The sequence below is a fragment of the Hyperolius riggenbachi genome, chromosome 1 (genome assembly GCF_040937935.1).
Source record: "Hyperolius riggenbachi isolate aHypRig1 chromosome 1, aHypRig1.pri, whole genome shotgun sequence".
NCBI lineage: Eukaryota > Metazoa > Chordata > Amphibia > Anura > Hyperoliidae > Hyperolius > Hyperolius riggenbachi.
In genome coordinates, this window is record NC_090646.1 from 405,105,635 (window position 1) to 405,127,715 (window position 22,081).

At 42.4% G+C, this 22,081-nt stretch overlaps 1 protein-coding gene across 4 annotated transcripts in view; it reads right to left on the reverse strand.

The window, feature by feature from the left end:
* The window catches only part of KDM4C (lysine demethylase 4C), a 490,901-nt gene that overhangs the window by 115,250 nt on the left and 353,570 nt on the right, over window positions 1-22,081 (reverse strand). For all 4 annotated transcript variants that reach the window (XM_068235361.1, XM_068235390.1, XM_068235372.1 and 1 more), the window contains exon 16: window positions 11,043-11,098. In XM_068235361.1, the coding sequence (XP_068091462.1) occupies window positions 11,043-11,098 (56 nt within the window). The remainder of the gene's footprint in view (window positions 1-11,042; window positions 11,099-22,081) is intronic.

The following is a 22,081-nucleotide window of genomic DNA, read 5'->3' on the forward strand; positions in this document are numbered from 1 at the left end:
ACATGGTGCATTATCCTGCTGCAAGTAGCCATCAGAGGATGGGTACATGGTGGTCATGAAGGGATGGACATGGTCAGATACAATGCTCAGGAAGCCCGTGGCATTTAAACGATGCCTAATTGGCATTAAGGGGCCTAAAGTGTGCCAAGAAAAAATCCCCCACACCATTACACCACCACCACCACCAGCCTGCACAGTGGTAACAAGGCATGATACATCCATGTTCTCATTCTGTTTACGCTAAACTCTGACTATCGAGACTCATCAGACCAGGCAATATTTTTCCAGTCTTCAACTGTCCAATTTTGGTGAGCTTGTGCAAATTGTAGCCTCTTTTTCCTATTTGTAGTGGAGAGGAGTGGTACCTGGTGCGGTCTTTTGCTGTTGTAGCCCATCCGCCTCAAGGTTGTGCGTGTTGTGGCTTCACAAATGCTTTGCTGCATACCTCGGTTGTAACGAGTGGTTATTTCAGTCAATGTTGCTCTTCTATCAGCTTGAATTAGTCGGCTCATTCTCCTCTGACCTCTAGCATAAACAAGGCATTTTCGCCCACAGGACTGCCGCATACTGGATGTTTTTCCCTTTTCACACCATTCTTTGTAAACCCTAGAAATGGCTGTGCGTGAAAATCCCAGTAACTGAGCAGATTGTGAAATACTCAGACCGGCCCGCCTGGCACCTCCAACCAGGCAACGCTCAAAATTTGCTTAAATCACCTTTCTTTCCCATTCTGACATTCAGTTTGGAGTTCAGTATATGGTCTTGATCAGGACCACACCCTTAACCACTTCCCGACCGCCTAACGCACAGGGGCGGCCGGGAAGTGGAGCCCTTAAGGACCGGCTCACCCACAGAGGCGGCGGTCCATTTAAGGGCATGGGCGGAGCGATCGCGTCATCCGTGACGCGATCCTCCGCCCGGGATCAATGCACGGGCATTTTGTCTCCGCTCGCCGGCCACTTAGCAGAGCCGGCGAGCGGAGGAATCCGCAAAATCAACCAATCCCTGAGTATAAGGCACTTTGTTAGGTAAACAAAGTGCCTTATACGTGCTTCCTCCTCGCCTCGTGGTCTCATTGTTGCAGAGACCACCAGCGAGGAGGAAGCCTTTTGTGAGTTACCCTGCACACGTGTTTTTTTTGGCCTACAGCCCCCCTGATCTCCCACCCCAGGCCTCATACCCCCCCTGATCACCCCAGCAGACCCCTGCCAGCACCCTTGCACCCCTTTAAAACCCCCCACCCCCCCCACCTATCACTAACTTTAAACGCTATCCCCTGCGTTAGGTCTCTAACTGCCTCCTAGTCACCCCTGATCCCCCCCCCTACCTTTAGATCACCCCCACACCCCATCCCAGACTACCCCCCTGTATACTGTATACATCTGTATACAGCTACCTTACCCCCTGATCCCCCTCTGATCACCTGTCTATCACCTGTCCATCACCCCTCAGCACCCCCACCCATCAGAGCAGACCCTAACTGCCCCGCAGGGGTAACCGATCACCTGCCCAGGCCCTCGATTGCCCTCATACCCCCCTTCTGATTACATCCCCTGCTCTTTGTTTACATCTATCCTCCCCAGCAATCACTAACTGATCTTTGATCAGTAACCCCCTGTGTCTGCCTCTCATCAGATCAGGACTCAGTCTGCCCCGTGCGGGCTCCTGATCAACCCCCCACCCCCTCAAATCACCCTCAGACCCCCCCCCCCCCTAATCACCGCCCAAGTGCATTGTATTTGACTGTGCTGTGATTGTATCGATTGTGCTGCGCTTGTATTTGATTGTGCTGCGATTGTATTTGATTGTCCTGTGATCTGCTTCGATTGTCCCGTGGTTGTTTGATTGCCTCTGAGACCCCACTTCCCAACAACCCCCACCCCACCACCACCCCCACCCCCCATCACCTTCCGAGTGCATCAGATTTGATTGTGCGGTGATTGGATTCTATTGTGCTGTAATTGTATTTGATTGTCCCGTGATCGGCTTCGATTGCCCCGTGATTGTTTGATTGCCTGAGACCCCACTTCCCGCCACACCCAACCCCACCCTCCCCCCATCACCTTCCGAGTGCATCAGATCTGATTGTGCTGTGATTGGATTCGATTGTGCTGTAATTGTATTTGATTGTCCCGTGATCGGCTTCGATTGCCCCGTGATTGTTTGATTGCCTGAGACCCCACTTCCCGCCACACCCAAACCACACCCAACCCCACCCTCCCCCCCACCACCTCCAACCACCACCTTCCGAGTGCATCAGATTTGCTTGTGCTGTGATTGGAGTCGATTGTGCTGTAATTGTATTTGATTGTCCCGTGATTGTTTGATTGCCTCTGAGACCCCACTTCCCACCAACCCCAATACCTCTCAAATACTCCCTTTTTGCTAGGTAGGTGCTCTTTTTTTCTGGGTAGTCTTGGAGGAAAACCCCATAAATTTAGCAATCCACAATGGCAAGAAGGGGGCTTTCAGATGACGAGGTATACAGGTACATGGACCAGTCGGATGAGTTCTTTTGGGAAGAATCATCCGTCGAATCTTCCGGGTCCGAATTTGAACCTGTAGAAAGCAGTGGTTCCCTGACCGAAAGTGATGACGAGGCTATGGTCCCGGCTAGAGCAAGGCGTACCAGACCCCAAGTCGTTAGACCGCAGGTGGCGCAGGATCCGCCTCAAGGGCAGCAGGGTGGTGCTAGCGCTGTTGATAGTTTTCTTGGTGAGGCAGGCACCAGCAGCGCAGCATCTCCTGGACTTGGTGCCAGTACTTCTGTAGACCCTGGCGAAGTGGTGAGCGTCAGCATGGAAGTTGAAACTGGTATGGTGGCAAGTGCAGTAGTACCCCTGTCGCAGCCACCAAGAAGAAGACGGGCCCGTAGTACCCATAGACTCCCAGAGGTGCTGGCACAACCAGATTGGCAATCCCCTGATTCCGCCGCACCCGTAGTGCCCCCTTTCACCGCCCAGTCTGGAGTCCAGGTGGCGACAGCTCATCTAGGAACGGCCCTAGACTTTTTGCAGCTGTTCATCACCCAGGTTCTCTTGGACTTAATTGTGGTTGAGACCAACCGTAAAGCCACACAATTCATCACCGAGCACCCGGAGAGCATGTATGCCCAGCCTTTCGGGTGGAAACCAGTCCAAGTTTCCGACATTAAAATCTTTTTGGCCCTTATCCTTCACTTGGGACTAATGAAACAGAATGTATTGCGGGCGTATTGGTCTACGAACCCAGTACATCATGTTCCCTTGTACCCTGCTGCCATGTCCAGGACACGATTTGAGTCCATCCTGCGCTTCCTGCATTTCAACGACGACGAAGCCTGTCATGAAAAGGGCCACCCTGCTTATGACCGGCTCCACAAAATTCGGCCCCTCATAGACCACCTGTCATCAACATTTGCAGATGCTTATATCCCTGAACAGCACATCTGCGTAGACGAGTCCCTCTTACGCTTTACCGGGCGCCTTGGCATCAAACAGTACATCCCAAGCAATGCCCTGGCATTTTAGGGGCCCTAAACCGTGAGGAGTAGTCTTGAAACGAAATTTCTCAAAATGACCTGTGAAATCCTAAAGGTACTCATTGGACTCTGGGCCCTTTAGCGCAGTTAGGGTGCAAAAAAGTGCCACACATGTGGTATCGCCGTACTCGGGAGAAGTAGTACAATGTGTTTTGGGGTGTATTTTTACACATACCCATGCTGGGTGGGAGAAATACCTCTGTAAATGACAATCTTTTGATTTTTTTTACACACAATTGTCCATTTACAGAGGTATTTCTCCCACCCAGCATGGGTATGTGTAAAAATACACCCCAAAACACATTGTACTACTTCTCCCGAGTACGGCGATACCACATGTGTGGCACTTTTTTGCACCCTAACTGCGCTAAAGGGCCCAAAGTCCAATGAGTACCTTAAGGATTTCACAGGTCATTTTGAGAAATTTCGTTTCAAGACTACTCCTCACGGTTTAGGGCCCCTAAAATGCCAGGGCAGAATAGGAACCCCACAAATGACCCCATTTTAGAAAGAAGACACCCCAAGGTATTCCGTTAGTAGTATAGCGAGTTCATAGAAGATTTTATTTTTTGTCAGAGTACACCAATAACATATCTAAGTGAAAATACATTTTTGTGAATCATCACCATGTTGTGGACAAGCATTATATGTGACAATCAGGAATTTTAGAATCCACCGAGACCTAAATGTATTTGTCCATCAGCACTTGGTGCATTCACTGCTTATCAATATATATTAGCACTACACTGATATAATCTCTGAATCTAGTTAACTTATACATTTCTAAACAAATTTAGTTAATGGTAGTTTAAGCAGTAATATCTAACTAAAAAACAAAGCTCTAAATAGAGTAACTACATCAAAATGATACTGGTCTCCATGATATGCAAACTTCCTACATATTCTTACACACATTCCTATTAAAATGCCAAGCGTGTTGCTATGGTACATTAATGTGTGTCTACATTAATTTTGTATCTTTTAATATGCTATGGGACTGGAAGGGTGAAACCTCTGGATTCTCTTCAATGTGAATGGCATTACAAACAATTTAAAATGTGCACAAGTCCGGAAATCAGTTCTTGCTAGACTGAGCCACAACAGCCTGTTTAAACTGCATGGGTAGACAGCTCATTATAGAACAAACTAAGAAAACATTAATTATTTCCTAAGCAGTTTGAGGTTTTTTGACAAAACTAGGAAGATTAAGTAATCAGGAGTTCCTCTATGACTAATGAAGGAAATACGCTGGAGTATGATAAGGTTCCCACAGACAGTGACAAAGGAGTTTCATTAGCTCCAATAAGTGCCAGACATAACATGTCTCAGAATTGTGTATTTTGTGGAAACCAATTATATAAGAAAAAAATACTATACTTATAAGCAGCCATATCATAGCCATGTTTTGAGTAAATGAGCAAGAACTCAATCGGGTATTAGACTAGAAACCACCATTTGCTATTTCATACACTACCCTCAAATGGATCAATAATATGACAGTGCTATCAAATTCAATTTCCGATAACTGGCCTACATATTGGAATCAGAAGAATGTAGTTCATGTTTACTTTTAGATCCGATACTGTTCCAAAAACGGATCCCCCTAATCAGAGATTAGATGAATTGGGAGCTGGATTCAGCAGGCATCTAATAAGCTACAATGCTAAACTGTGGTCTTATGGCACTGAGCTGGTTTGCTATTGATAGCCAAATGGCTAGTACTTCAGCTGTCAGTAGCCAATATGTTTCTATAACCCTAGACAGGAGGGTTTGTTTCAGGCATTAGGAGGGGAAGATAGTGTCAGGCATTAGGAGAGTTATTGTGAGAATAGGGGAGTGCATAAGTATAAAATATCAATATGTTCAAGGGTCTAGTAAAGAAGGATTCGATTTTCAAAAAAACCAGTATTTTAAAAAATTACTGTTAAAAATAATGCAAAATGGTGGAGCCTCTCTCCCAGCTGTGACTTGCAGGATTAAAAGTTTCCTTTTAAAATTACGGTATAGATACCCATGAATCTAATCATGAGAACCCATACTGACACAAAACTAGAAAAACTAATCAAACAACAATTCCCATATTCATGGTCTAGCACAGGCATGGGCAAACTTAGCCCTCCAGCTGTTACGGAACTACAAGTCCCACAATGCATTTGCCTTTATGAGTCATGACTGTGGCTGTCAGACTCCTGCAATACATTGTGGGACTTGTAGTTCCGTAACAGCTGGTGGGCCAAGTTTGCCCATGCCTGGTCTAGCACCTACTGTATATCCCTTATCTGGGCATCAGTCTGTCTAGAAACATCAATCTAACTATGGTCCCCTACTCAACACTCAAAGCTGAATGTCAACCTCTCGAGAAATTTACACGGTCATGATCCGGCAGGATAGCAGCAACGAACATGTTTATCCTACAAAAAAAAATATATATATATATCTATTCCACACCATATATATCCCAATTCAGAAGTCATACTTGACTGAAAATAACAAAATAATTACTAATTTTGTTTGGGGATTGAAAAAAAAAAAACAAGAGTGACGGGTAAATTCATTACATTACCACGCCAAATAGGAGGTAAGGGCTTCCCCAGTCTAGAAATTTACTACTATGCCGCAGATCTAGAAATGGCCAAATTTTGGTGGAATAACTCTGCAGGAAAACCCTGGGCCCACCTGGAACAAACCCTCCTAGATTGTCACCTCAAATCAATCCTCGCCTCTTCCTTACTTGACAAAAACCAAGGAAATTCCATATCCCAATATCCAAGCTACTTTCGAAGCATGGGATACTTTACTAAATATCTCCCTAACAACTCTGAATTGTCATCTCCTATCAGATTTCCTCTAAACATCCTGGCCCATATGCAATTAACTTTTTCTCCTGAGTTTTTTCCTAGGAGATAATTTTTCATCTTTACTTAAAATCATTTTTCAGCACTTTACAATTAAAAAAGTGCCAAAAAGTAGGTGAAAATGTACTAACAAAATGATTATTTCCTTGCTTGCTGGAGGTTTAAAAGGCATTTTATTGGCAAGGTTAAAAATATCACCTAGATGAAAACTTAGGAGAAAAGGGGCCATGTGCAATTCACCTTTTCACCTGAGTTATCTCCTTGGTGATAATTTTCCTATTCTCTTTAACCACCTTGCCGGTTATCCCGAACTCAGTTCGGGGTAACCTGCGCAGGAGGATTTCTCAGGCCCCGCTGGGCCGATTTGCATAATTTTTTTTGTTACAAGCAGCTAGCACTTTGCTAGCTGCTTGTAACTTCCGATCTTCGCCGCTCGCCGCTGATCGGCCACGCCGAGTCGCACCCCCCCGCCCCAGACCCCTGCGCTGCCTGGCCAATCAGTGCCAGGCAGCGTTGAGGGGCGGATCGGGATTCCCTATGACGTCCCGACGTCCATGAAGTCAGTGACGTCATCCCGCCCGGTCGCCATGGCGACCGGGGAAGCCCTGCAGGAAATCCCGTTCTGAACGGGATTTCCTGCTTACTCTGATCGCCGAAGGCGATCGGAGTGGGTGGGGGGATGCCGCCGCTCAGCGGCTATCATGTAGCGAGCCCTAGGCTCGCTACATGATTTAAAAAAAACAAAAAAAAAACCTCCTGCGCTGCCTCCTTGCCGGAGGAATTGAACCGGCAAGGAGGTTAAACTAGCTTTTCAGCATTTTACAACTGAAAACGTACACCCAAGTTGGTGAAAATGTACAAATTTATTTTGATTATTTTCTTGCTTGCTGGTGGCTTAAATGCATTTTATGACAAGTTGTGAAATTATCACCTAGGGGAAAACTTAGGAGAAAAGATGAATTGGATCAGGCTCAATGTTGGTAATTGCATATGGGTCCCTGTCTCTGCTAACCCTTCACCTATCTCTAAACCATTGGAGTCAACTAGGTATTAAATATCTTAACCAATTTCTAAATACCGTATATACTCGCATATAAGCCGACTCGCATATAAGCCGACCCCCCAACTTTTACTTGAAAAACTAGGAATAAATGATTGACCCCCATATAAACCGGGGGTAGGAAATGCTGGATTGGTGCAGGCCACGTGATCCCCCCAGTGTGTCCCAGTATAGCTAGTATAGTGCCCAGTATGGGTAGGTAGTGCCCCAGTATAGCTAGTATACTGCCCAGTATGGGTAGGTAGCGCCCCAGTATAGCTAGTAAAGTGCACAGTATAGCTAGTATAGTGCCCAGTATAGCTGGAATAGTGCCCAGTATAGCTAGTATAGTGCCCCAGTATAGCTAGTATAGTGCCCAGTATAGCTAGTATATAGTGCCCAGTATAGCTAGTATAGTGCCCAGTATAGCTAGTATAGTGCCCAGTATAGCTAGTATAGTGCCCAGTATAGCTAGTATAGTGCCCAGTATGGGTAGGTAGTGCCCCAGTATAGCTAGTATAGTGCTGAGTATAGCTAGTAAAGTGCCCAGTATAGCTAGTAAAGTGCCCAGTATAGCTAGTAAAGTGCCCAGTATTGGTAAAGTCATAAAGTCAGCCTCTCGTTCTCTCTCTCTGGCTGGACACAAGTACCAGAGGGCTGTTTGAAGCAGCCGAGGACATCAGGTCACTCATCCCTTTCACGCTACTTGCCTCTGGTTTATGTCTGGTCACGCTCCACTCCCCTCCGATGTATATACATAAGAACGGGGCGTCACTGACCCTGATTCCTAATAGCAGAACAGCGATTCTGCTTCCGTATATACATCGGAGGGGAGTGGAGCGTGACCAGACAAACCAGAGGCAAGTAGCGTGACAGGGGTGAGTGACCAGATGCCCTCGGCTGCTTGAAACAGCCCTCTGATCCTTGTGTCCAGCCAGAGAGAGAGAGAGAACGAGAGGCTGACGTTCTGATCCAGTCTACCTGCAAAGCAGCAGACACTCTTCAGCTGAGACGGTTCTGGATCACTCAGCCCGTTGCCATGAATCCTGTGCGCTCTGCCTGCAGCCTTTGGATGTTTCTCTGCCTCATCTCTCAGTGGGAAGTTTGGGTTGTGACAGGCGATTCAGCACACCTGCTAGGAGCGCGCTTTGAGGAAAAGCTGTTAATTTTAAAATGCTTTTATTTTACTGGACCCGATGGTCTCGGAGGCGGGACCATGCATCTGCCATTGGGCCAATCACTGTGCAGTGACTGTACAGTGATTGGCCCAATGGCAGAGCCATCATCCTGCCTCAGAGACCATCGGGCCAGTCAAATGAAAGCATTTTAAATTACTGGCTCTTCCTAATAGCACAGGATGCGCTGAATGACCTCTGAGGTTTAATGTATTTAGGTAATAAAGCCTCCTCCAGTGCCAATTCAGGCTCAGCACTATGTGCTCATAATAACCAGTGTGGTCTATTGAAAATCTGGACACTCCGGACCCTACCCATGCTATATTCGGACCATAAGATGCAGTTACTTTTTCTCCCGACTTTTGGGAGAGAAAAAAATGCGTCTTATGGTCCCAAAAATACGGTAACCCAGGGAGAAACATGATCCAGTATAAAAGGGTAAAAGATAATAAGGCATTATAAACTATAAAACTATTATTTTTCCATCAAGATAATTTAGAAGATTCTCCTTGAAGGTGGCTAGGGGTCTCAAAGTTCTGGGATGCAAGTTTTTTTTTTATTAAATGACAGTTTACTGTGTCCTTGTATGTGACTGATGGATGGAGGCATTCTGAAAATTCTATCTATGTAAGCTCAGCTAATCCATTAATGGGAACTTATGTCATTACTAACTTTTTCTTGTAAGAAAATTAACCAGTTAGAAATATAACTTTTGGACAAAGCATCCTTCAAAATCTTACTATATCCCCATCTTTCAACAAAAAGATCTCAAGGTCAAGGGATTTGCCAAGTTCCCAGGTATGATTATCTGTTTATGAAAGAACCTACAGGGAGTGCAGAATTATTAGGCAAGTTGTATTTTTGAGGAATAATTTTATTATTGAACAACAACCATGTTTACAATGAACCCAAAAAAACTCATTAATATCAAAGCTGAATATTTTTGAAAGTAGTTTTTAGTTTGTTTTTAGTTTTAGGGGGATATATGTGTGTGCAGTTGACTATTACTGTGCATAATTATTAGGCAACTTAACAAAAAAACAAATATATACCCATTTCAATTATTTATTTTTACCAGTGAAACCAATATAACATCTCAACATTCACAAATATACATTTCTGACATTCAAAAACAAAACAAAAACAAATCAGTGACCAATATAGCCACCTTTCTTTGCAAGGACACTCAAAAGCCTGCCATCCATGGATTCTGTCAGTGTTTTGATCTGTTCACCATCAACATTGCATGCAGCAGCAACCACAGCTTCCCAGACACTGTTCAGAGAGGTGTACAGTTTTCCCTCATTGTAAATCTCACATTTTATGATGGACCACAGGTTCTCAATGGGGTTCAGATCTGGTGAACAAGGAGGCCATGTCATTAGTTTTTCTTCTTTTATACCCTTTCTTGCCAGCCACGCTGTGGAGTACTTGGACGCGTGTGATGGAGCATTGTCCTGCATGAAAATCATGTTTTTCTTGAAGGATGCAAACTTCTTCCTGTACCACTGCTTGAAGAAGGTGTCTTCCAGAAACTGGCAGTAGGACTGGGAGTTGAGCTTGACTCCATCCTCAACCCGAAAAGGCCCCACAAGCTCATCTTTGATGATACCAGCTTAAACCAGTACTCCACCTCCACCTTGCTGGCGTCTGAGTCGGACTGGAGCTCTCTGCCCTTTACCAATCCAGCCATGGGCCCATCCATCTGGCCCATCAAGACTCCCTCTCATTTCATCAGTCCATAAAACCTTAGAAAAATCAGTCTTGAGATATTTCTTGGCCCAGTCTTGACGTTTCAGCTTGTGTGTCTTGTTCAGTGGTGGTCGTCTTTCAGCCTTTCTTACCTTGGCCATGTCTCTGAGTATTGCACACCTTGTGCTTTTGGGCACTCCAGTGATGTTGCAGCTCTGAAATATGGCCAAACTGGTGGCAAGTGGCATCTTCGCAGCTGCACGCTTGACTTTTCTCAGTTCATGGGCAGTTATTTTGCGCCTTGGTTTTTCCACACACTTCTTGCGACCCTGTTGACTATTTTGAATGAAACGCTTGATTGTTCGATGATCACGCTTCAAAAGCTTTGCAATTTTAAGAGTGCTGCATCCCTCTGCAAGATAGCTCACTATTTTTGACTTTTCTGAGCCTGTCAAGTCCTTCTTTTGACCCATTTTGCCAAAGGAAAGGAAGTTGCCTAATAATTATGCACACCTGATATAGGGTGTTGATGTCATTAGACCACACCCCTTCTCCTTACAGAGATGCACATCACCTAATATGCTTAATTGGTAGTAGGCTTTTGAGACTATACAGCTTGGAGTAAGACAACATGCATAAAGAGGATGATGTGGTCAAAATACTAATTTGCCTAATAATGCTGCACTCCCTGTAGAAACCAAAGAACTATGTAATGCTTGCCTAGAAAGACGACATAAAAATGTTGTTGCCTTGCTACTTACTTATCATCCGTTGCTTGTTTTAGTGCACCTCCTCTCAAGTTACATAGGCAGCATTCCTGAAAGCAAAAAAAAAAAAAATATAAAATCTTTACTAAACACAAGTTTTCCTGAAAAAAATAAAATTAAACAACACACCTCATTCTGTGCATTAAAAAGCACGAGGAAATATATAAATCATAAAGCTATTTCCACTTGTACACAAATGATTTTGTAATGGCTTTCACAAAACATCAGTTAAAAAAGTGACAACAATGAACAGATTATAAAATCCCCAGAAAAGAAAAGTGCTTCAGTTTTGTCCGACATGCATTTTGACACCAGTTTTATTACTTGTAAAGTGAAATACATTGAAATGAAAATACTTGATTAGAGAATCAAACAATTCAAGTGACAATTGCAATACTTTATATAAAAGTATGCCCACTTATTGCAGCTCCATTGATAAAGAATAATGAGTTATCTGAATAACATTTTTCTAATATTAAGAACTTAAAAAGTATGCTTATAGGGGGGCGGAGCCGGAAGCCGACGGGGACGCACGCATGTGAAGGAACTCCGGCTTGAGAACTTATCACACAGAATCCTGCAGTGACTTTGAGCAATTTTAAACATACATACCGGACTCCAGAGGCTGTCCTGATGCCTACAAACCCCGCCAGCATGAACACGAGGCAGACTGCGGCTGAAAAACTAAAAGAGTTCGCCCGGGTGGAAAATCAAGATGGCGCTCGCAGGATTGTGAAGGGCGCAGCGTCTCGTTCCGAATCCACAGAGGACAGCCCTACTCTTCCAGAGGACAGCCCTACTCTTCCAGAGGGTGAGACACCTCTTCCTCCTAGACCCAGTAAGACCGGGCAGCCAAAGGGAAATAGAGCGGGGTGATAAGAGCCAGCCAAAACGGCAGGACACGGAACTAGAGCCTGAAGTGCCAGCGCAGACTCCTAGGCCCAAGATGGCGGAGGCAGAGTGGGGCATGGACACTGAAGGCGTGGAGGTGAGGGATACTGTACAGGGGGAAATGGAGGGGGGAATCGGAAGAGAATCCTGAGCCTACGTTAAAAAAGGTGGCAGAACAGCTCTTAAGTGCAATTACACTGCTGAAAACCGACTTAGTGGGAAAGATAGAGGAGGTGAAAGTGGACATGTCACTGATACACAATGATATACAAAACATTCGTGCTAGAGTTGGTGAATCTGAACAAAGGATCTCAGATCTTGAAGACAAGGTGAATCCTCTCTCCAGTAAACAAAAAGCCCTTATAAAAACGGTTGACTTCTGGTGGCAAAAAGCTGACGATTTAGAAAATAGATCCCGCAGTAATAATATTCGAATTGTCAAGCTGCCAGAAAGGGCGGAGGGAAAGGATCCTTCCAGTTTCATAGAAGAGTGGCTGATTAAATAATTTGGCAGAGAGCAGTTCTCCCAGGCATATGCAGTTGAAAGAGCCCACCGTGTGCCTGCAACCCCCCCCCCCCCCCTCCTCCAGGGGCTCTCCCTCGTCCATTCCTCGCCAGACTACTTAATTGCAAGGACCGTGATAAAATCCTTCAGCTAGCCAGAGAAAAACAAACAATCACGTTTGAGAACAAATCGCTGAGTATTTTTTCTGACTTTTCTGTAGAGTTGCAGAAACTACGCGCATCCTTTATTGCAGTGAAGAAACAACTAAAAGCAAAAAATAATAAATACTCTATGGCTTATCCTGCGCGTTTAAGAGTAGTGGATGACTCAGAAGTGCTATTCTTCTCAACTACACAAGAAGCGACAGACTGGCTGGTTACTAAAGGCCCTCTGCATAACTTGGATTAACTTTTATTAATATTCCCCGGAATACGGTATGACCTATTGTTTGAAGAGACGGGTAACCTTTTCCCCCGTTTTTGACTGGAAATCCTGAACGATCCTGTTCCCTTCTCACAGTATGTTTGAATGATCTAGATATTGCTCAGATCTAAAGATAATCTTTATATATGTGATAGGCAATGGCCGAAGTTATACACGTGTTTTTCTGAATGTAAGCTACACGGAAGTGATATTACCTAAGATATTTATCTATAGGTAATTCCCCCTTAATCTTACTTGCAGGCACCTGCACGATTATTGTTTTTATTGGTTTCCCTCATGTTGAGGAAGTCATATGTTGTTAAGAAAATGTTGTTTGCACAATGTGACCTGATAAATGTACAGCTCTTTTACTGGTTTAGGATATTTACCTATGTAAAAAATCAAAATGCTAGATGGTCTCACCATGGCAGGAACAATTAGAATTCTATCATTGAATGTGAGGGGATTAGGGACAGTCCAGAAGCGCAGCATGGTAATTTCGCAAATAAAAAAATTCAGTCCACATATAGTTGTACTACAAGAGACGCACTTCACTAAAGATACGTGCAATAGGCTTACAAAATCATGGGTCCAATGGGCTAAACACTCCTGTCATACATCCTTTTCGACAGGTGTAACGGTCTTAGTGCATAAAAGGGTAAGACGGGAAGTGTTTTGAGCGACAGCTGACAGCGAGGGCAGATTTATATTTATCCATGCTGCAATGAATGAGGTACCGTTCAATATACTATGTATTTATAATCCACCAGGGACAATGCTAGGGGTTCTTGCAGCGGCCTTAACCTTCTCTACAAACTATCCCATGGCTAACACTATATGTATTGGGGACCTTAATATGACTTTGGACCCGAGTATGGACAGACTTCCCTATACTGGTGCAGGGGGAGGAGAATCTAATCTACAGTCCTTTTTAAAAGGTTCAGGAGGGCTAGATTTGTGGAGATTAAAAAACCCAACACTTAGGGCATATACCTGCTGTGCCTCTCATAATAACTCGCTTTCTAGGATCGACCACATATTGGGCTGCCCAAAACTTGCTGTTATTTTACAGAAGGTAGAATTCAAAACAAGAGGGGTGTCTGATCATTCACCGGTGTACTGTGAAATATCATGTGGGGGCCTCCATACTAAACCTAGTAACTCAATTCACCCATTCTGGCTAACTTTGTTTGGAAAACAAGACAGGATTCCTGATCAGCTAATACAATATATCAATGCTAATAGCTCCACTGAAAACAAGCTGTTATTATAGGATTCTTTCAAATCGTATCTTAGAGGGTGTGTGAAATACACTATCTCTTATATTAAAAGGGACTCTCACAGGATTGAACTAGAATTAGCTCAGAGTCTTGAACAAGCTGAATTAAAATATTCACAAACACCATCAGACGCACATAAAACGGAATGGCTTAAAATGCAAAGGCTGTATAAAATCCATATATCTGAAAAAGCAAAACGGAGACTATTTTTTACTAAGCAACAATATTTCAAAACGGGTAACCAGTCTAGTAGCTTATTGGCGCATATGGTTAGACAGGACAGGGGCGGAACAAATGTATTATGCATTAAAGACGAGGCAGGTAATGACATTACCAATATTAATGGTATTAATGAGTGCTTCCAAAAATTCTACTCAAATTTGTACTCATCCACCTTAAATGCATCCTCTTCTGAGATTGAGGACTATCTAGACAGAATAGAATTCCCCGTACTGCAACAAGACATGGTTAAAGGAATAATGTGGGGGGGGGGGGGGGGGGGGTCGGGGGAAAATTAGTTGAACTTACCCGTGGCTTGTAATGGTCCCCCGCAGACATCCTGTGCCCACGCAACCACTCACCGATGCTCCGGCCCCACCTCTGGCTCACTTCTGGAATTTCTGACTTTAAAGTCAGAAAACCCCTGCGCCTGCTTTGCCGTGTCCTCGTTCCCGCTGATGTCACCAGGAGTGTATAGCACAAGCCCAGTATGGTCTGTGCCTCCGCAGTACGCTCCTGGTGACATCAGGGGAAGCGAGGACCCGACAACGCAGGCGCAGGGGTTTTCTGACTTTAAAGTCAGAAATTACAGAAGTGAACTGGAGGCGGGGCCGGAGCATCAGTGAGCGGCTGCGCGGGCACAGGATGCCTGCGGGGGACCATTAGAAGCCCCGGGTAAGTTCAACTCATTTTCCCCCGACCCCCCTACAGTATCCCTTTAAGCAACTTAATAGCCCCATTAATCTAGAGAAACTTTAAATCGCTCTATCGGATACACCTAACCAGAAATCTCTGGGGCCGGATGGAATTCCGGTTGAGATGCATAAGAAATACTCAGAAATAATTTTGCCAATTTTGAATGACACTCTTCTCAATAGTATACGCATAGATTCTCTGCCAGATTCTATGAATGAAGCAACTATTATTGTCCTTTTAAAACCAGATAAGAACCCGGAAGACTGTGCCTCATATAGGCCAATCTCTTTACTCAATTCTGACTATAAATTATTAACTAAAGTATTGGCAAAGAGACTAAAAAAAGTAATTTTACATATTATAGATGAGGATCAGACGGGATTTATGCCTGGACGGTCTCGTCCATCAATCTCAGAAGGGTGCAGGTAATTGCACAAATGGCTTTATAAAATGGGTAAAGATGATATACAGATCTCCGGTAGCCAATATCAGACTCAACAACCAACTAACAGCATTCATCCCTCTGGCCAGATGCACGCGACAAGGGTGTCCCTTATCACCAATGCTCTTTGCGTTAGCTATAGAGCCACTTGCCATGGTCATATGGAAGGATCCTTTGTATGGGGGAATATGAATCGGAGATATTGAAGAGCGTATAGGATTATACGTGGACGAAAAGTTGTCTTTGTCCTTGCCAAGGGCTATTTCGATTCTTGAGGAATTTGGGAAGTACTCAGGGTTAAAAATTAATTGGGACAAATCAGTGATAGCTGCCTTTGGGAGCCATCCGCCTGATATTGCGAGCCTGGGATGCCCTGGACCTTTGGTAGAGGAGTTCAAATATTTAGGAATAATTATTACCAAAGACCCTGACTGTATCCTACAAAAGAATCTATATCCACTATTAGATCTCATAAAGCACAAATTTAAATTATGGGCCAAATTACCACTCTCAGTTGCAGGTCGCATAAATTTAATCAAGATAATTCTTCTCCCAAAAATTTTATATGTTCTGGAACATGTTGCAGTCCCAGTTCCCACTAAATTTTTTCGGGAATTGAACTCTTTAATGTCACCATTTATATGGGGAAACTCCAGACCCAAGCTTAAATTGTATACCCTCCAGAAACCAAAAGATAGTGGGGGGCTCGCGTTGACTGACTTTCAACTTTATTATCTATCAGGCCAATTGAAATATATAAAGTCCTGGTTTTGTGAAGACCCCATGCTTAAATCTGAAAGGCACATTGCTAGGTCTCTGGGTCTTTGTCCCATGCTTGGCTATCTAGAGGCACGCTCACCAGGACTTCTGGGGGTACTCCTGGTACACAAGCTTTGTCATAGGGTATGGACTCAATTGAAAAAGGTTATTAAATACTCAGATGTTATCCCTGAATCCCCACTTTGGCACAATCCTGCCTTTCAAGAACTTATGGGTTCCCAAGAAGCCAATTGGTGGACTACCCACGGGGTGCAACACATCCAACAATTATACAGCAATGGGATCTTTAAATCATTTGAACAACTACAAAACCAATTTAATATTCCTAGGCAAGGTTTCTATAAATACTTACAACTGAGACATGCACTGCTAGCTCAATTTTCTGGAATACCACCAAAGATATCTGCTTTTCCTCTGATTGGGATTTTTAAAACACAAGGACCTGCTGGTCTTATTTCCACACTATATTCATACGCAATGAATGCCAAAATTGGGAATGATCTGGCCTACGACAGGTGGAGCAGGGTGATTCCTGGGCTCACTAATGAAGATTGGGAGGGTGTGTGGGAACTTCCTGCACAAGTTTCTATCGCAGCAAATGATAGACTTATACAAACTTTTTTGCTACACCAAGCATATCTTTCTCCTAAACGTATGACTAAAATGCGTAACACCCAATCTGATAGTTGCCCTAGGTGCAAACTTTATGCTGCAGATTATTTTCACACGATTTGGGGTTCCCCTCGCTTGAGAGGATTCTGGTCGGAAGTTTTTACTACACTCTCCCAAGTTATGGAACTCCAGATAGACCCTATACCTGAAATAGCTCTATAGGGAATTTTAGACGAAGAAATGTGGTCTAAGTACCACAGATGCTTGATTAGGAAAGCATGTTACTATGCAAGTAAATCTATTGTGCTAAACTGGATGAATCCCACAATTCCCTCATTGAACAGATGGAAGAACCTTATTAATACTAATTTGTCATTAGAACAGATCACCTATAAAAACAGAGGATGTACGCACAAGTTCCTTCTTACTTGGTCCATCTGGCTAGACAGTCCCATCACCATCGATGTACAATAACTCTAACCTATTCTCATACTGTCCCCCCCTCTATGGCTTCACTGTTTGAGCACTATAAACCGTCATCTTTAGGATAGATTACTCGAAATAATTTTAAAGGTATGAGGAGCTAATGGTTCAGTGTTTACCTATTATAAGCAGAGGTCGGATACATTGTGCAACATATCACTTTTATTTGTTGTAGATGGTAGGTTTATATTTTTTACTTTTTACTGTTGACGGTTTATTTTGTTTTATTGGGAATGCTATTATGATGTCAGTATTCTTTAAGTATTCTTGTCTAACACAGATTGCTAAATGAGAACTCTTCCAACCCAGAGATAATTCTCCTGATCTTTATTCAATGTATTGTACATTCTGTACTTTACCAAATTGTGAATATACTGTAATTCTCTGCATTATTACTCTTGTAAAAAGTGGTTATTGTTACTTTTGAAAGCATTCTTCAATAAAAAGAGTTTAAAAACAACAACAACAAAAAGTATGCTTATGGTATGGAGTACTGGTATGGAACTCAAAAAGGATTTTTTTTTTACTTCGGCTCCTCTTTCCAAGCATTTATGACTTTACAGTTACAATTAGTGTAAATGCAATATAAACTACCCATAACTTGCTCTTTACATGCATTGATAATTTTACACCTTTTTCCATCATAAGCTCCTTTTTTAAAGTTCTGCTAATATATCATTTTGCCCTGATCTCGAAATGGCTTCTAAACAGGGACACCTACTAAGAAGAGCTTCTTTAATCTACTTTTCATCTTTGGCATGTCAGAAAATAGTAAGCAGAAATGCAGTGTGGGTACATGTTAAGTGCTGACACTTTGGGCCGTGCAGAAATAGAAATATGGTTGCCTGACCTTGAGTAGATCCATAAGTGACTGCTCTGATATACAACTTATGATCATCTGCTACCATATTTCAGGCACATGCTGGATACCCATTGCGCTCTACAGCTGCTGCATAGTCTGTTCTCAGAATAATAAAAGAGCTAAGATCAAGCCGTAACTTGCACCATTAGCTGAAGGATGAGAAATAGCAGCATAACCATATTTCAAAAGCTTTGATAGGAAAAGAGATGACACTATCATTTAAAGAAACAGATGAAAAGGTAACATAATACTAAACTTGTATTAAATTGTATATAGGAAGAAAAAAATATTCAAGATGCCAACCTTTGGAGCTAAAAAAAAGAGACTATTACTGCAAATTAGAGTGATAAATACAAGGCTCAACAATTAATATCAATTACATTAATTAGCTCTGCAGTGCATGAGGCACTTGGAAGTGGCTTCAAGGTTACAGTTCTTGCATGTTAGGATAAATGATCCATAAAACTACTAGGTGGGAATATAGACGCATACTTTCATCAAAATAACATATCCAGAATGCAATACCTTTAATGGCTAACGCAGCAACATTTTTGGCATACTTTCAAAACTCAGAACCTCTTCATCAAACATAATGTGCAAAACACAAACAACATAAAATGCTTATATAACACTGTCTCTGTGGATCGTAAAAAGGAGACAGAATGCAAAGAATAATGAAGTATGCCACACAGCAGGTAAAACACAGCACATTCAGAGTTTTAGGGACAATTAATAGTCATAGAAGAAGCCTAGACACTTTTGTCCAAAAGCTTATACAGCTGGCGCCAACCTGAGAAATCGTAAATTGCAACACAAAGGGGTCGATTCAGAAAGCATTACCGCATACGGTAATGCAGAAAACAGCTGACTTTTCCGAGCACTTAGGAAAGTGTCAATTCATAAAGGCTGTCACCGCATGGAAAACTGAAATTACCAAGCAGCGAGGTAAATTACCGACTTGTGCTGTAATTGCCTCAACACATGTCAGTAAATGTCAATTCATAAAGATAAGAACACTCGGTAAGACACGGAAGAATACCGCCTGCTTTGAAGAGATGAAAAGACAGCGAAGTCTGTGTGGGACTGTGCGACTCACAAGCAGAAGCAGTGAAATCTCCCCCCAGGTTGCAGCAGCAGAGCGATCAAAACAAACAAGGCTTCCCCTGTATACCCTAGGCTGTGTTTAACCTCTTGGGTTCCTGTTTTTCAGATGTGTATTTGCTGGAAGTGATCACAAAGCCTGGCATGTGTAAAGTTTCTAGAAGTTCTTCTAAGCTGTGGCAATTAAACAGATTGTTTAGAAAGACTAATAGACAGGATTCAGAGCAGATTCAGGGCAAGCAGAGGCAGTATAACAAAACATGCACATCTAAACTGAAGTGGGATGCCTCTTATTGTAATGCTGTCTCTGCACGGAGAACAGCAAATGTAACTCAGGCAGCGACTATAAGATGTTGGGGGAGAAAAAGTGCGTCTTATAGTCCGAAAAATACAGTAATACTTCCAAGGGCAATATGAAAGCTTGGCAAATAAGCATTTGCTTCCTAGACCTGTACAAGAGGTCATGATCTACACATGTAAGAAAGGAGATCTTACCCAGTTTTGAAAGATCCGCTTCGTAAATATCTTCAACAAATAGTATAGAAAATATTTCCTGCCCTTATGGCTTTTCTTTCATATGCTTTGAGTTGCACAGAGGTTAAACTTCTTGGATCATGTCTTATCAGCCTAGGAAATCGGGGTCCGAATGCTTAAATACATTATTCATGAAGGATTATGGCTTAAAGAGGAGTGATTTTTGCACAATTAATGTGCATAGTATAGAAAATTCAAAGTTCTAAAAGATGTCATATGAGACATGTTTGGGGGTGCAGCTTACAGTGTATAGAAATAATATACAAATGCATAGGATAGGTTAATTGCCAAAAGCTGCTTGTTGAAATGTTAATAAAGTCCCCACCAAAATGTAAAAATGCTCGGTAAAGGAGGGGTGTTAACCATTTTCTTGTTGATACAATAAGACATTTTTTGTCAAACTTATCATTGTACCAACTCTTTCCTTGAACTGCAGTTGCGTATATCCATCTGTAACACCATTATCCGCTACTTGTTTACATGGCTCCATGAATGGAAATGGGTGGGGGCGGGTTATTTTTCTCTCCTTGCTAGGTAAAGAGGGGTGTTAACCAATTTCTTTTTCAAACAATAAAGGTGGCCATACACCATACAATTTTTTGAATATCTTTTCAGTTTGAGAATTGCAATCAATTTTTCTAACCGATTGTAATATTTTAAAAATCTGACCAATGTACCGCATACATATGTTTCCCCAATTATGAATAAAATAATGTAAAAATTTAAAACAAAAAATGTATTGCATCAGTACATCAAGTAACTGACAATTTACCACATACCATTCAATTTTCATAAAAATTGAGCAAAAAAAAAAAAAAAACCCAAAACAAAAACATACTCCCAACCTCCTTTTTTTGAATAAAAACGGCAAATTCGATTAGATTTGTCGAACTAGTGAAAAAAAAAGCTTTTGATTTTTCAGGACAACTGATGGTGTTTATAGAATTGGTGTAAAATTGGATCTTTTAATTGTATGGTGTGTGGCCACCTTAAGACTTTTTTTTAGCCAAACATTGTTCCAACCCTTTCCTTGAACTGCAGTCGATTATACCCATCTGTAAAACCATTATCTGCTACTCAATTACATGGTTCCATGAATGGAAATGGGTGGGGTGAATTTTTCTCTCTTTGTCCTAGATTGTGTATTACTACATAAAACTACAGTAAGCCATAGCAGCGTTGCTACAGACATGGTAGAGCAGCAACAATCCCCTCTGTTTGGAAACATAAGTCTTGAGATGCCAGCTACAATATACTCTGATCCCGCCATATCCCATATATCATCATAGCACTGTCTAGTCATTGGCTTTCTAGATGCAAGAGGGTATTGACTACAGGAAAGAGACTCTACCAATTGAAATTAGACATCCATTATACTGCACTTTGCTGTAGGTAGTAATTGGGCCTTAGAGGGATGAATGAGCACATCCTTAGTACATCACTAACATGACACCAGCTAACTTCTTAATCCACTCCTCTCTAGGCTGAACTCTGCAACTCCAAAAAAGGTCAGGAAGACTGTAGTTCCCCCTCAACTATGCAAAGAAATATCAAACATATTCATACTAAAGATGGTTTAATTAATGTAGGGTAGATGGAGCGGTAGGTGTAGGTGTGTGTGTGTGTGTGTGTGTGTGTGTTGTGGGGAGTGTTGTCACATAAACAATGGACTCATCAATGCTTTTATCAACAACAATTAATTTTTCCTTTTGACTCTTTATAAAAACACTCATTCCTCAATCTTTTTGGATATTTAGGTGCACTGCAAGCTTTTGAAACATATATTAGGCATTTTGGTGCACATAAAACCAGTTTAGCAAAGCAAGAACAAAAATGTTTACCAAAATGACTCTGAACCAATTTGAACCCAGGGCACAGCTTTTTATCCCTCTTAGCAAATGTTGTTTGAACCCAGGGCACAGCTTTTTATCCCTCTTAGCAAATGTTGTTTCACTTTAAGATTGTCATGCAGTAAAGATTTTAAACTCATTTCTCAACCCTGTTGAATTATACTTTTTAACACAACAAAGGGTGCTGACACGTGCTTCCAAGAATTCAAGTCAAAGGACTTTGTCCTCTTCATAGCTCTATATCAAATGTAGGGCAACACATTCAGCAGCATTCATTTATACAAAAAGGCAAGTTTAAGTAGAAATTCAGAGCATAACATTCTCCCTTTATACAAATGTGAATGCGTTCATGAAA